This window comes from Myiozetetes cayanensis, unplaced genomic scaffold (genome assembly GCF_022539395.1).
Source record: "Myiozetetes cayanensis isolate MyiCay16 unplaced genomic scaffold, myiCay2020 scf2-11, whole genome shotgun sequence".
NCBI classification, from domain to species: domain Eukaryota; kingdom Metazoa; phylum Chordata; class Aves; order Passeriformes; family Tyrannidae; genus Myiozetetes; species Myiozetetes cayanensis.
This window is the reverse complement of record NW_026087411.1, coordinates 91,357,372-91,372,313: the sequence shown is the minus strand read 5'-3', so window position 1 is coordinate 91,372,313 and position 14,942 is coordinate 91,357,372. Positions and strand designations below refer to the sequence as shown.

General features: G+C 42.6%; 1 protein-coding gene across 2 annotated transcripts in view; it reads left to right on the top strand.

Annotated features, from left to right (window-relative positions):
* The first annotated feature begins 337 nt into the window (after positions 1-337).
* LRRC1 (leucine rich repeat containing 1) overlaps positions 338-14,942 on the top strand; it is a 67,725-nt gene continuing 53,120 nt past the window's right edge. The window contains exons 1-2 of one of the 2 annotated variants that reach the window (XM_050316061.1): positions 338-517; positions 14,147-14,264. In XM_050316061.1, coding sequence (XP_050172018.1) covers positions 359-517; positions 14,147-14,264 — 277 coding nt within the window. In that variant the 5' untranslated portion in view covers positions 338-358. Of the gene's footprint in view, positions 518-13,926; positions 13,938-14,146; positions 14,265-14,942 lie in introns of those variants that run through there. The other variant, XM_050316062.1, reaches the window with a different exon arrangement.

Here is a 14,942-nt window from a genome sequence, read left to right as displayed (position 1 = left end):
GAGCGGCCGCCCGTGTTCCGGGTCAGGCGCGGGAATGCGCGGCGGCCGCTGGCAGCGCTGCGCTCGGCGCCCCGCGATGCTCCTGCGGGGAGGGCAGCGGCCCGCCGAGAGGCACTAGGGGGGCGCCCCCAGTCCCGCCCCGCTCCGGCTCCCGCCCATTGTTCTCCCGGGGCCGCCGCGCTCGCCCGGAGCCGCTTCCCGCCGCCGGCGGCGGCGCGCTGGATGCGGGTTGCGGCCGCGGGCTCGGCGGGACCCGCGCTGCGCGGCGGCGGAGCGGGCGGCACCTCCCGCGGCCGGCGGCGAGGAGGGGGCGGCGGAGAGCGGCGGCGCCCGCCCCGCGGTCCCCGGCGGCGGGGCGATGTTCCACTGCATCCCCCTGTGGCGGTGCAACCGCCATGTGGAGTCCATCGACAAGCGGCACTGCTCGCTGGCCGCCGTGCCCGAAGAGATCTACCGCTACAGCCGCAGCCTGGAGGAGCTCCTGCTGGACGCCAACCAGCTCCGCGAGCTGCCCAAGGTGAGCGGGAACGGGAGCGGGGGGGCGGCCCCGGCCCCGCCGGCGCCCCGGGCGGGGTCCAGGTGAGCCGGCCCGGCAGGTGCCCGCCGGGCTCCCGGGGCAGCGCCCGCCAGAGGAGGTGGTGCCGCGCCCGCACCGGGGCTGCGGTGCGGGGCTCCCGGGGCCGCCCGTCTGTGGTGGCAGCCCTAGGAGGTAAAGAAAGAGCCGGAGTTTCGCACTAGCATTTTGCGTTTCCCTGCTTCCGTGGTAAATGAGCTTTCATGAGCAAAACCTGAAGACCCGCGTCTTGCAGTAGGAAAGGTCCTGTTTGAGGGCAGGGGGTTAATGCCGGAGTCACAGGACATGAGTATATGTTGTGATTAACATTCACGTCATCGGAATTACGAGACCTTGGAGGGTATTCAACCCTCCCCTTTTCCCCCGTGCGATAGATAGTATCTGCTCTGTACATGGGAAAACCAAAACCCTCCAACAAGTAAGAGCGTTCCCGTTTCTGCCTTCTTCTGCCGGAAACGTCGTCATGCAAAATACGGGAGACATATAAACCTTTTCTGTGTCTCGGTATAAGTCCCGCACAGTTGTCAGTGTTTTGCTTCTCACTTGAAAGATGTAGCCTGATTTTTGTGCGTGCTGTTTTATTGGTAGTATTGTCAAAGGTGAATTCACTTTAAATTCAACACGGTTTTGAGACATCGAAGCGATACCTACGTTGTGACTCTCCAGGTGGCAATTGCTGGTTTTGCTAGAGTGATTCCAGTGAGGCATTGTTCCACTCCATAGATGGAGTGGAGTGGGAGGCATACTCTACTTCTGACTTGATGAACCATGGGCTTTTTTCCGTGTTTCGTCTTTAAACTTTGGACACCTCAGAACCATTTGTGAGCTGTGGTTGGTAGAGTTTGACACTAAAGGGAATGTGTTACCTGGCAGCTGTACGTTAAAAATGCGTGGACTCGTAATAACTTGGAATACAAGAAACTGAACTCACTAGTCAGAAGAATTTTCAAAAGCACCTTTGTTTCCACCTGAATCAAAGTTCCTCTGTTCATACCCAGACTTAAACATTCTTACTTTTCCCTTTTTGAAATTCAGTGCACTCACTAAACTTTTTTTTGCTCTATGTAGTAAGGGTAATCAGGGTGGCTAGGTTTTCCTGTAGACGGTAGTAAAGATGTTCAGTTGTTCTGACATATTAAATTTGGCTTTTTCTTTTGAAAAACCTAGGTGCAAGTTTTCATCGTGTTGTGACTGAGCTCTTTATCCTTCTGAAGTAGAGCAAAACTGGTTTACATAGCCTGTGTGTGGGTGCTATTTTTACTTCCAGCAGTTTTTACTGGCTTTGTGCACAGACCAGGCTCAGGAGTCTCTTTGTACTAGACTTTTCTTCTTAGTGTTGGCTCTCAGGCTTTTACATGTCTTATTGCAGGGGTATTGAATGTGCTTGTGACTGAAATCCAGTTGAAACCTATGGCTCTCTGGTTGCTGTGTACAAATGTAAATGATGATGTCTGTTCATGGTGTTATATGGTATTAATTTCTTTAAACAGAGTGCAATGATTTGTTGTGGCTCCTTTTTTCCTTGAACTGCAACACATGAAATAGCCCTTTTTTTTGTCCTATGGTGGTTAAAAAGACCACTTCTTCCCATTACTTATGTGTGACTGCATATGAAGTCCCATAACTGTAAGAAATAGCTGAGGGGGTTAAAAAAACCAAAACCAACCCAGGCTCCTTGGCATTGAGGTGGAATGAAGCAAAAATTGAAGTTAGAAGTTTGGTTTATCTTTTTTTTTTTTTTTTTTTTTTAATGTCCATAGGTCATGTTACAGAAGTGCCTAAATATACTCTAGGAATATGTTTGTGGGTTTCTAGCTGGACTAGGAAGAACCCGATGAAATACAACCACAGAACATACTTGTAGTGTCTGCCCTAAGTACTTTGTGCCTTGTCAGCAATGCAGGGAGGCATTTTTATTATGCACGAACCTATGAACTTTCCTTGTCAGTTCCTTATTAATGATTTCTGATAAATGGAATATACCAGTATCATCTCAGTGTTGATGCTGCAGAATGTTACAATACTAAAGTATGGCTACAATCCTGGATGTGAAACTAGTCTGTTGAAAGTGGAAACTGATGAGAAAAGCCCCGTTCAACTTCCCTACCAGCCAGTGGTTCTAGAAGTTCTGTTATAGAAATCTGGTTCAGGAGAATAGCGGAAGATCTCTCAGTGGAAGGTAGCTACACTGTTCATTTCCCTTGTATTAAAAGGATAGTGTCAATACAAAGTACAGATACAGAATTGGAAATAAGTGCAAAAAGCTGGGATAGACCATACCTGTGGTAGGCAAAACACGAGGAAAATCAGTAGGGTGTGTAATTAACAAACTGTTAGATCAGCGTAGATCTTAGTGGTCGTTAGGCCCTTAATTTAGTGTAATTCATTATACTAGTCTGGCCGTACTTCCATTAAGTTTCTTCTCTATGTGCATAAAGGCAGTAACACAAAATTGAGAAGTGTTTGAGCTCAGTTGAGGCCTAAGCAAATCAGGAGACTTGTGTAACTCACTGGCTGGTTAGTTAGGTGTTTTCCTGTGCTTGAGGAAGTCCTGAAGTTCATAGTGATCTGTGCTGATTCCTGGTGAGTCATCTGTGGGCTGTGCTGATGCCATAATATAATCCCTTAAAACCGATAAGGCGTTCGTGTCACTGAGATGGTTGTGATCCTCGTTAGGAAATCACTGCTGTAAAGCCTCACCTTGGAATAGTGAACAGCCCTGTAGACTCTGTGACTTGCAGCAGAAGTTGCCATAGTTGGATGGAGGAGGAAACCTCCAACTCTGCTGCTCAGCTCTTCGTTTTGCACACAGGTAGTTCAGACCTTATTTTCCCAGTGTGGGCAGCTATTACTGCAGGAAGGAGGTCTTGTAATGCTTCTCTGAAATCAAGCAGAGTTCTGAAATCAAAGCTTCTCTGAAATCAAAGCTGAGTTCTTTTACCAGCTTTACCATGGCTACAAGTTAGAGACAGTGATGATGGCTTTATCTCTAGACACTCGCTTTCCTTCCACTTGCCCTTTTCTTTTTCGTCCCTTCAAATGTAAAGCTTTCTGAGGGAAAGTTGATGAGGCATCTTGTGTTGGATGCACATGCTTCCCCTTTTTCCCCTGTTCCTGCCTGCTCCTTTTTCTATCAAGTAGCAATAAAAGGTGTTCTTTGGTTGGTTTGATCCAATACACCAGTAAAAGAATACACTCTAATACACCCTAAAACCTCCATTTTGAGGTACAGAAGTAGTCTTTGCTAGCATACTTTAAACCTCTCTTATTCAGAGGCCTTAAACAGAGGCTAGTAGATGGCATATGTTAGGGTGTTACTGAAAAAAAACAACAGAACAAACACACGTAAAAATCCCTTCAAAAGACAGATGACAACTTAGAGAATTGCTGTAGCATCTTTATGAGAAATGACCAGCAGAAAGACCCAGTGCTGTTGTTGCATTGCATCTCATGTTATGAGAATTGTTGGAAGGATCCTGAAGAGAAATGAGAAATACACTTGAATTATTTTGAAGGAATTACTTCGTTGGTTTTATTTTTGTTCTGTTGGCTGACCAAAATGTATGGTAGAATTCTTCACCTTTTTCTAAGGGGAGAAGGGTAGGAAGGGTCTATCTGGAAAACACCTCTTTGAGAAGCAGAGGGAGATCGATGTCTTTGTCCCTATTGTTTCCACTTCTTCCCATGTTTGCTTTGTTGTACATTAATACATATGTGGACCAGGAAAAGTGTTCAGTTTCTGTGACCCCCCTTTTTCCTACAAATACCTTTTTTCTCTAAGCTATACCTGTCAGCCTTTCAGGAACACAAGGTAATAATTTGTATTTGTACAGTAACTTACAAATGTTTTGTATAATTTTGCTACTACTCAGGGATTCTTTTGGTTTCCCATGTCAATAAACTGATTCTTTTGCAAGTTCTCTTTAACAGCGCTGCTGGATCTCTGGGTCCCTTGTTCACTCCCTTCCCCACTTATGTGATGGAAAACTTGTGCTTATGACAGCACAAGTCTCTGACAGCAACCTTTTACTGTTGTTACCACTGGTGTCTCAGGCTCCTTGCCCTGTGTGTTCATACTTTCCCATCCTCTCCTGTCCTTGGTGTTCCTGCATCTTCCTTACTTCCTCCAGCCTAAATAGCTCTGTCTGCCTTCTGTTTCTCATGTTTTGCTTCCTCTCCTGTTCTGGGTTCTTGACTGCCCTTGCAAAGATTTCATTTTTTTGTACTCTGCTCTTTCCCTTTCCTTTGTGCTGCCTCCCAGGTTCCCTCCTCTGCTCTTGCCCTTCCTGCAGGATAAGCCAGCCTGGTGCTGGAGGAGCAGACTGTGTACTATTAAGCTGCTGGTGGTTTTCCACACTTTTGAGGTCTCTCTGTAGCCTTTCTCAGCAGATGTGGCTGATTTCCCACAGAACAGCAGTTTCTAGCTGTCAGCATGCTTCTCACCACTTCTGCTTTACTAGACAAATTAAAGAGCTTCACCCTTTGGTCTCGGAAGGATGGGCTATGTATGGAGTTGGTGATAAAGTGTGGCTCTTAACTTGCTTAAATAATTCCTTTTCCTGTATTGGATCCTAAGTGCCTTCTGTTGAATATTTAGTGTATCCGATTTCATTGGAAAAAAACATAGCAAGTGATTGCCAGTGTGCATAGAGTGACTTAAAAATGTAGTTTATGGTTTGGTTTTTTTTTTTTCTAAACCTGTAGCATTTTTATTTTCCTTAGGAATGAAAACTTGAAGGCTTTTTCAACTCGAGCTCTAATGTATAGTATATCATTTGCTACACGTCAAAAACTATTCTTCACTGGAGAGTAGGCTTTCTGGCAAATTGCTTTGATAGAAGAAAATAACACATTCTGCATGATACATTTCAATAGCTTCTCCAATGAAAAGCATCAGATAAAAATAAAATGCTTTCAGTTCTATAGATCAGTCTGTAGTTGATGAAAGTCTGTAGTTGTTTTCTACTTGCGTACTTTGGAATTTAAGGGCAAATACATCCTGTCAACTTAATTTCTCTGTGCATGAAATTTGAAGTACAATACTGAATCTCTGAATATTTTTTTCGCTGATAAAAAAAATAAAAATATAAGAGGCTTTGAATGCGGTATTATGTTTTGGCCTTTGTATTAAATCACTAGTATTCTTTGCATTGGTGGGTGGTGGAAATAGCTTATAACTCTTGTTTTGCTGCTGTTATGTCTTGCTTCTGCTCAGTTGTTTAACTGAAAGGATAATGACCACTTTCCCATGAGATTTTTTGCAGATGTTGTTTCTGGAAAACTCCAGTGGCCAAAAAAAAAAAAAAAATTCTTTTTGTATGCACTTAGTTTAGCTTAAAAATCTGCTGAAATCCTTTTTTTAATTTGGGGAATGATTTTTATGTAGTATTTGTAAACCTAATCTAATGCATCTCTGAACCATTTAGTTTCTCTGAGCTTACAAATTGTATCTTCCATCTGTAATTGTACTTCTTGGTGTTACATTCTAAAGCTTCTCTGTAGAGTTATTTGATGCCATTGATGCGAGACCCCTTCTCTGACAAACCTGGTCAAATCCTGGCCTCTTCCTGTGCCACACTTTCTTTCTGAGAGATGCCGATGGTCTCCTGCTACTTGGCCTTCAGCACTGTCTGTATCTATAATGTGTGGTTTTGAAATCCAGTGCTGTTAACCTTACCAAAATAATGTGAAAGCTCCTTAAGAAGTCCCTCTGTTCTTCCCATACCACACCTCTTTCTCATGAAAAAACTCCAAATTTTGGACTGAATTTCACTGTTCTACCATAATTTGTTCCATTATGCAACTGTAAGCCCAAAAGACATCTGTTTGGTCAACGGCCAGTAATCTGCTGTAGAAAGAGATGATGATGATGATATACTGTATCTCTCTTTAAATTTGTGCTTATGGCTTCTTAAGTTGTAAACATCTTTTTTCAAGTGTATAGATCTCCTTGGATTTGGAGGGACATGGTGAGATATCTCACGTGGCTGGAGTGCTGCAACAGATGAACACAGGCTCTTTGAGAAGGACAGGCCAGGAAGGCAAGGATGGGGAGTTGCGCTTCGTATGAGAGAGCAGCAGGGATGTGGGAAGTTTTGCTTTGGGATGGGCCAACTGAGAGCAGGTTGGGATTAGCTGGTGACATTGATTTGGATATCTGCTGTAGACTGCTTGGTGAGGATGAAGTAGTGGATGATGCCTTCTTCAGATAACTGGAAGAAGCCTTATGTTTGCAGGCCCAAGTCATCACATGTGTCTTGAACCACTGTAACAGCTGGAAGGTCAACACAGCAGGACATAAGCGATCCAGGAGTTTTCAGGAGTGCATTGATGGCTTCCTAAACCAGTGCTTAAGGAGTCAATGGACAGAGCTGCGTCTGTTAGACATACGAACAAGAAAGGGCAGGTTGAGATGTGAAGGTCAGGGTTGCAGTAGCTGTGGTGACCTTGGTCACCTTGCCTGTAGTAACTGTGAGATGGTGGAGTTTAGGGTCCTGAGAGGTGGGAACAGGGCAATAAGCAGCACCACAACACTGGACTTCAGAAAGCAAACTTTGTTATGTTTAGGATTCTGGTTGGAAGAGATTGGTAAGAAAGATGGTTATGCTATGTCTCAGGGACATTTTTGTAAGGATGTACTGTTGTAGTAAACTGGTAGCATCCCCTTCTCTGTGTGGTGTACATGGATGAGACAAGGTTTGTGGGCAGAGATTATACATCAGTAGCTCTAAAATAAATTTGATTTTCTAATTATATCAGTTGGTCTAAAAAAAGACATTACCTCCTGCCAACAGTGTTGTATACTGGAAAAATGCATGCTCAAAATTCATTAGTGAGATTAAATGTGGGCTTTGGTTGTGTTCTTTTTTTTTTTCCTCCAAATGGCAGATGCATTTAACTGCAATGAATCCATATTTCATTGTAGCAGATGTATTCTGGCCTCTATTAAAGGCAGAGGTAGTCTTTCCCACCACTGTACTGGAACAGCTATGGCACTGAGTGCTCTTTAACCTTTTTTTGCTTCTGCTTAACTGGCATAAAAGAGAAAGTAAGTCCTTGTCTGCCAGAAAAGAGTATGAGGCAACCTGCTCGATGCATTGCTCAGTAGCACAGCATTTTGATTCAGTGCTGCAGTGTATTGGCTTTTGATAGCTAGTGGATAGTCCCCTATTTGTTTTTTAAAATGGATGGTAATAACTGAGACTGAAACCTGCAATTGGCCCATCCTTGTCAGTAGTTCAGAAAAATGGCAGGTGCTTTGAAAATAGGGTACCAGAAACATAGCAGGTAGGTGTAGAATGCCAGCTTCAGTGAGGCATTGGTTATACTTCTTGCTCAGTCTCCTCTAGATCTTTCTCCCACAGCCCTTCTTGCCTGGCTGATGCTTTTTTTTGGGCTGTAAAGCATCCATCAGTGGGGAAGACAGCAGTCACAGCATCTGGTTCTGTTTAGGATATGTGCCCATGATCTTTCATTAATACTTCCTCTTGTTGTGATATCTAGTAATTTTGTTCATGTGTTGTATGGACTCCTGCTGGAATATCTGCCTACATTAAGTCTTTCATTAATATTCATAATGACAGAGTTGGTACTAGGATGCTGCAAGCCCAAAGTACAGCTTGAATATATTCTACAGACATGGTTGGACAAATGAAACAAAATTTCACCATGCCATGTATCTGTAACAGTTCTGGGTTTGCCCATGTTGTATGTGAAGACAGAATTAGAGACCTCAGCTGCGTGGAGCAGTTGTCTATTTGCCAGCTTCCCACCGAGCAGGCAGGCAGAGGTCTGTGTGCTGTTGTCCATCACCAGCTGCTGCTGCATCTCCTCATGGCTGGAGAGGAAATCCATTAGCTGCTTCTTTGATGCAGAGTCATCAGTTGCATGATGACTCTGCTGTGCTGCACTGTAAGTTGGCCCCTGCCCTCAGAAATCCTTTCAGTATGTCATGTGGTACTTTATTTGAAAATTAAAGTATGTTTGGCCCAGAGGATCATATGGGATCTGTATTTGTGAAACCCTGTTACCCTTCCCAGCTGGCCCTGCTCAGAGGTGAAAGCAGGTGGAGTGACTTGAGGGATCCTGGTGTTGCTAGCAGGCTTTGTGGGAGATGCCAAGCTGATAATGGCCATGCTAGGCTTCACTTGAGTCTGCTGAGAGCTTCTTTCACACTTCATGAATCCAAAGTAGGATTCAGATTCTGCAGCATTTCATTGTGCAGCTGGTTTGAATGTGCTTCTAGGGGAAGGTGTCTGTTTTCTGTGCTCTTGCTGGGTTTCCTCATTGTTCCCACCTGTTCTACTGGCAGGAGTCTCAAGGATGGATTTTAAGAAAATGATGTACAGGATTGCATCCTAAAAAGAGGTTTTTTGCTTACAAGTTAGTTGTGGATTTTGCCTGGGGGTGCCCTGAGCCTTGAGTGGAGTGCAGGGTGTATTGCAGCTTGCTGAGAGTATAAGCGTGGCTATGGCTCTTGTCAGCTCCAGACTGGTGTGTCCACTGGCTGACCAGAGTAGAAGTGATGTTTGAAATCCCACCAGTTGGTTAGTGTAGGGCACTGAGTGTCCTACCCTCTTGGAATCCTTAGCACTGAGTGACCCCTATTGATGGTCTTCTGAAGACCATTCTGTCAATGACTTCTGCAGAGATGGGGTGGGGAGGAATGAGGAAAAGCTCTCCCTTCCCTCTCTGCCTTTGCTCTTCAGACAGACAGGGGGAATGTGCATGTATGCTTGTGCCAGAGCCTGATTGTTAAACCTATCCCAAGGAAGCAGGATGCTTGAATTCAGTGCTGCTGCTTCATTATGGGATTTAGTCCTTGTTCTCCTCATAGTGTCCTGACCACCAAGCAGCCTGTTCACCTAAAGAGATGTTGGGCTTCCCCTGTTCTCACTGAAGTTGTGCAATGGTGCAGGCAAAACACTAACTTCTAGGGGCCCTTTGCAGAAGCAGCAATTTGATTATGGTAAGCAAAACAGTGAAAAAGAGATAAAACATCAAATCTGTGAAATAACCTTGCAACATGGCTGACATTGCTCTCCACCTCCCCAGCAAAGTCCTCAGTCCCTTGCAAGGTTATTTCACGGATTTGATGCTTGTCATGGATTTGATGCTTTATCTCTTGTTCACTGCTTTGCTTACCATAATCAAATTGCTGCTTCTGCTTGTGTTTGCCTAAAGAGGCAGTATGAAAAGCGGGGGGGCGGGAGGGGGGAAGGGGGAGGATTGACTGTAATTTCCCTTATCTGATGACTGAAGGAGGGCACCTGATGATTGGAAGTGAACAAATAAAGTGAAGGGTGTCCCCATTAATTTTTGTTTACAATGTAGGAGAAGAAAATGGAGCCTGAAGCAGGATTTGAAACAAGAATGCAATTAGGAGTTAAACTATGTTTAAAGTACTGTGTCACTTCTTAATTCTAAAGCACAGATAACATTTAGTTGGTCAGTTGTAGGTTTGGAAAATGGGTGAAATAAATATAGACTTATTTAAGAACAAGAACCTAGTAATATACTGTGTCTTAATAGCTTACTTAATTCCTTTTTTAATATAATACTGTAATTGCCTGAAGAAACCTTAAAAGCTGAGGCAGCATGCATATGGGGAAAATCCATATTGGTGTCTAAGGCAAACTTGACATAAGAGCAAGTGCTTACAGATTTTTGATCTAGTCAGCAACAGCTCAAGTGCCTGCAAAAAAACCCCCTCATTCTGTCCTGTGTGAATGTAACCATAAAACAAGTTCATTTGCAGTTTTTTTCCTCCTTTCCATCTTGTTCTAATTTCTGCTCTCATGCTGGCCCATCATGGAAATTAGGCAGTGGATTTCATAAAGTTTCTAATTTTAATTCTCTTTGCTGCTAGTAGTAGCCTTTTTATGGAAATGTTTTGCTTAACACAGTAAACATTTAGTTATGCTACCTGTGCCAAATGGGCTTGGAGTGTGACATGTCTGTAGCACTGGAAGGGCTCTAGCAGGGAGATGTTGCTCCTCCCCTTAAACAATGTTAGCTGCAAATAGGTCTTCGTGCCCTCCTGTGTGTTTTATTTCAACTGTCTTTTGTCATCATCTATTTCCATTTATGATTTTTTTTATTCTCATCTGGTAAGGTACTGAAGCATTCAGGGAAGATTCTCAGGCATGAATGTTTTTTGTTGCAGGAGTGAACCATTGAAAGAAACACAGAGATACATTGTTTTGGCCCCTTTTACAGGAGAAAGTATTTATCAATCCTAGTTTGGTTTAATTTACTTCACTTTTTTTTTCTAGAATTGAGTGTCAGTTGTAGTGGTATTCTTAAAAAAAGGGTATAAAAAATGAAGACTGTGCGATCACACTGTCTGTTTATACTTTTCAGTGAGTCATGCACTTATCTCTTACTTTTTTTAATTCCGTTGGCTGACATCGACCCAATTTTGTCAGAATGAAGTTTTTTTTAAAATATGTGTCTGGGTGAGAGAGACTTGGTTAATTTTCCAGGGAGAGAAGGGGTCTGTTCAAGATGTTTGTTCTTAGAAACTCCATATAATGGAAAGCTATTCTTTGATAGCAGGAAAAGCTTCAATTGAGGGTTGGGAATTGTCACTAAATAGCAAGTTCTAGGCTTCTTCAGTGCTTATGCTCATGGAATTACTTGTCTCATTGAAGCACTATTAATTAGGCTGGCTAAACTAAGCAGCATTTAAAGTGTTGCCAAGATACTTGTAGAGACGTTGGGTCTGCAGTCAAAACCTGCTATTAGAGCATGCTGGGTGGATGTGCTGCTCTGGCCAGTAACCCCATTGGACCTTGGATCGTGTTAGAGCTTTTCAGATAGAGGCAGAACTGTGTCGGGTACATTACATTAGGAACGTGGTTTTGGGTGGCATGTATTTAAGAAATTGAAGATATTTATGTGCACACACGTATCTGTGTTTACATTTGTTGAACTATTCAATAAGCTTTTAATTCTCTTTTTTCCCTGTGGTCTTTCTGAAAGGTAGAACATACATGGCTGAAAGGAGGTGCTTTCCTCACCAGCAGAGCTTCAGAGCACTAATGATGTGCTTTAGATAGAGGAAGAGTAGTAACTGAAATGCAAGTAGGATGCACTAAACATGCAAGAGTGATTGAGTCCTGCAGTTTAAAGGAAAAAACAAATGAGGAATTCAAAGAAATTCCATTCACGTAACTGCAGTTTCTGATTTTATCTAGGAAATGGTGTAATTCATTAGCGATTGTTATGCAAACTGGAAATTAAATCCCAGTTAATTTTTCTTTTAAATAGTTAAACAGGAATGCCTTTTAAAATATTGTGTAATAGTTCTTGTTGCAAATATGCTCTGCACATTTAATGAATATATACAGCATTGACACATGGTGCTGTGAGGGCCCTCAAACCTTCCTGGGGATATCTAGCTCTTAATAGGCTTTTGATGACTGTTCTGTCTTTTAACCATGTTCCTTCTGTCTTTACTCACCTGCCATTGAATATCCCTGGCAGGGACAACTGTTGCTTAGGAGAAGATTTGTAGTAGAACATCCATATTTATAGCTGTCATATAGTTCAGCAGCTACACACTGGATTGAGGAACACATTTTGGCAAGTATTTATTTTGGAGTGCTAGAACAGATTTGGATCTCTTCTGTGGAGTGTACCCCTGCTATGTGTTTTCATAAAAGTGTCTTTAAGTGCTTTTTTAGGCTTCTGATGGCTTCTTGGTTTAGTCATATTAATAAATATTTATCAAAAGGGCTACATTTGTTTAAGATAAGAATGGTAATGATATGAAAATGCAGTTAGAGATCTTTTGAGGACAGTGAAGGATTAAAAAGCATTTGTGGCTATTTTAATTGGAATATATGTTGTTTTGGGAACTAGAAACATAGAATTGTAAAGGTTTCTTATATCTTCCTCTTACAATTTCAACTGTGTTATCAAACCCTTTTGTGGGGAGGGGGAAATACCATTCTGATTCAAAAATGCCTTTGAAATTTCATATTCAGGTCTGGTGCATCTTTTACTGCTGAGTGTTTATAAACTTTCTAAAGCTCTGTCCTTTTTATCCCCTAAAAGGAACCCATGTTTCTGAGGGAAAACACATTAGTTTCAGTTGTGTTTTATTTTTCTGTGACAGGGAACCACAGTGTATATTGAAAGATTGGTGCTGAAGTGCAAAATGCACTTAAAGACCTGATTTATGATCTTGACCACAAGACACTCAAACTAAGATTGAAACCTGCATTATAATAGATTCATGATACTCTGCTTCTACCTTGTGTCCTAGTAAGGTGCCTGTCTTACTGCCCCTTTTTCTGTCAGTCTGAGTTACAACTGAGTGACATTTAGATCACACACTCCAGCACTTATATAAAATAAAAGCTAAAAAAAGGTGCTGATTTCCAAGAAGGGATTGCAGGTGATTAAATGCGAGCAGATAGCCCAAACTTACTAGTATCTTCCAGTTACCCTGTGTGGCAAAACTGTGGGGACACAGGAATGCACACATGCCACGAGTGAGTGAGATGCACGGGTTCTGACAGCTGGGTAGAAATCCCTGTGCACTCCAGGAGGCACAAAACTCACTCAAAATTTGAGGAATCTGTTCAGTTTTGTTCAAGACAACTTTTATGTAAAGCCATTTAATTCTGCACAAATCCTCACCCCTTGCAGTCACTCTCCTTCAAAGACCTGCCTGGAAGAGAGGAAACCTTTGATAAGAGCTCTGCAACTTCCCTAGGGATGCCTCCATCTCAATAGGTTTTAATGACCATTTTTGTCTTTTCAATCACCAGCTGCTCCCAGTGCCTGGGGTTGAGCTTACTTTCAGCTTGGCCAGCTTTCTTAGGTGGTTGTTTAGTCTTGGAGGCTTCAGACCCTCTCATCCCATAGCTGGGGCTCTGGGAAAATTGTCATCCTGTCTGCATTTTGTCCCTGTGTCCTCACTGTAGAGACAGGGCTGAGCTGGGTTTTTCCTCAAGCGAGGAAGACCTGAAATTATGTGGATCCTGCCCAACTTTCATTAGTCCTTCTGAAACTGGGCCATGGAGCAGGTGGTGTATATGAGGCTGGAAAGGAAGTCTTCCTGAGGGAGGCTGGCTCTGTAACCTAGTTGGTTTTGGCGCTCACCGGTGAAGAAGACCTTGTCAGCCTCTCTTTTTCAGTTTTCTGGATCGTTCTTTAGAAGTGTTCCTCTGCATTAACTTCCTAATGAGCCCCGGTGTATAATTAGGATGCTTTTAATTAAGCTACTGGGTAACCTCACCCCATTAATGATTTTGAAGCAGGCACTCTGGATTTTGCTAGTGCCTGTCTGCAATGATCTTTAATGGCAAGCTTTACAGATTTATTTTTTTTTTAACACAGATTTTCGTTTTAGGTAAAACACAGGTTATAGTCTGTTTGCATGTAAAAGTTAAAATGTTTATTCTGATACAAGTCTGAAAGGGATCTGCATAACTAATGTCAAGCACTAACTTTAATTAGCTCACATTTCGAAAATGGCTTCCAGTTATTCCTCATCATATATGATGCTTATATGTGAGTTATGTGAATATTTTCTGACATGTAATTTTTTCTTTCTTTCAGCCTTTCTTCCAGCTTGTGAAGTTACGGAAACTGGGACTTAGTGATAATGAAATCCAGCGGCTCCCTCCTGAAATAGCAAATTTCATGCAGCTGGTGGAACTTGATTTGTCTCGAAATGGTAAGCTCCAGTGTTAATTTGTTTGATTCTATACTATCCTATGACATAGTCTAGGAAACTGGGTTTGTAGGGTTTTTCTGACTCAGAAGTTGCTATCTGTGTCCTGCAGAACACTTTTTCACGTAATTCATGGGTTTGCCCCTGGTTCTAGATGGGGAGGAACGAGAGAGCAGAGGAGAGCTGGTGTTGGAAATACAGTAATAAAATAACACTTGACTGTAGTTCTGCCTTTCTGAGAGCCTGCTTGATTCCTCAATTTAAAAAGTGCTTTACATCCTAGTTTTATATGTGTATCTGTCATAGTGTTGATTTCTTTTCCCAAGCTCTCTGAAATGCCTAGGAAAAAAAAAAGAAGTTGAAAAATATGAAGCCCCTTTCTGTCCTAAGAAAAGGCTGCATATAGGTTGGAAGTCCAGTTCCTTATCCTTATCTCCTTTTTACCTGGGATTAGCAAGAGGCAGAGTGCTAGTATTTCTAGTTTTACTTCTGGAAGAAGAATCAGTCCGTTTGTCATCTGCATAGATAAATTCAGAAAAGAATGCTGGGAGAAACTGTCATGTTGTAGAAACTAAATGGCTTTATCATTTGCTTGTAATGTTTGCTGCTTATGTTGTCCTGTATTGTGATAGAGCGAAAACATTTTTTTTTTTCCTGTGGCCTGGTGAACTTACCAGTTCT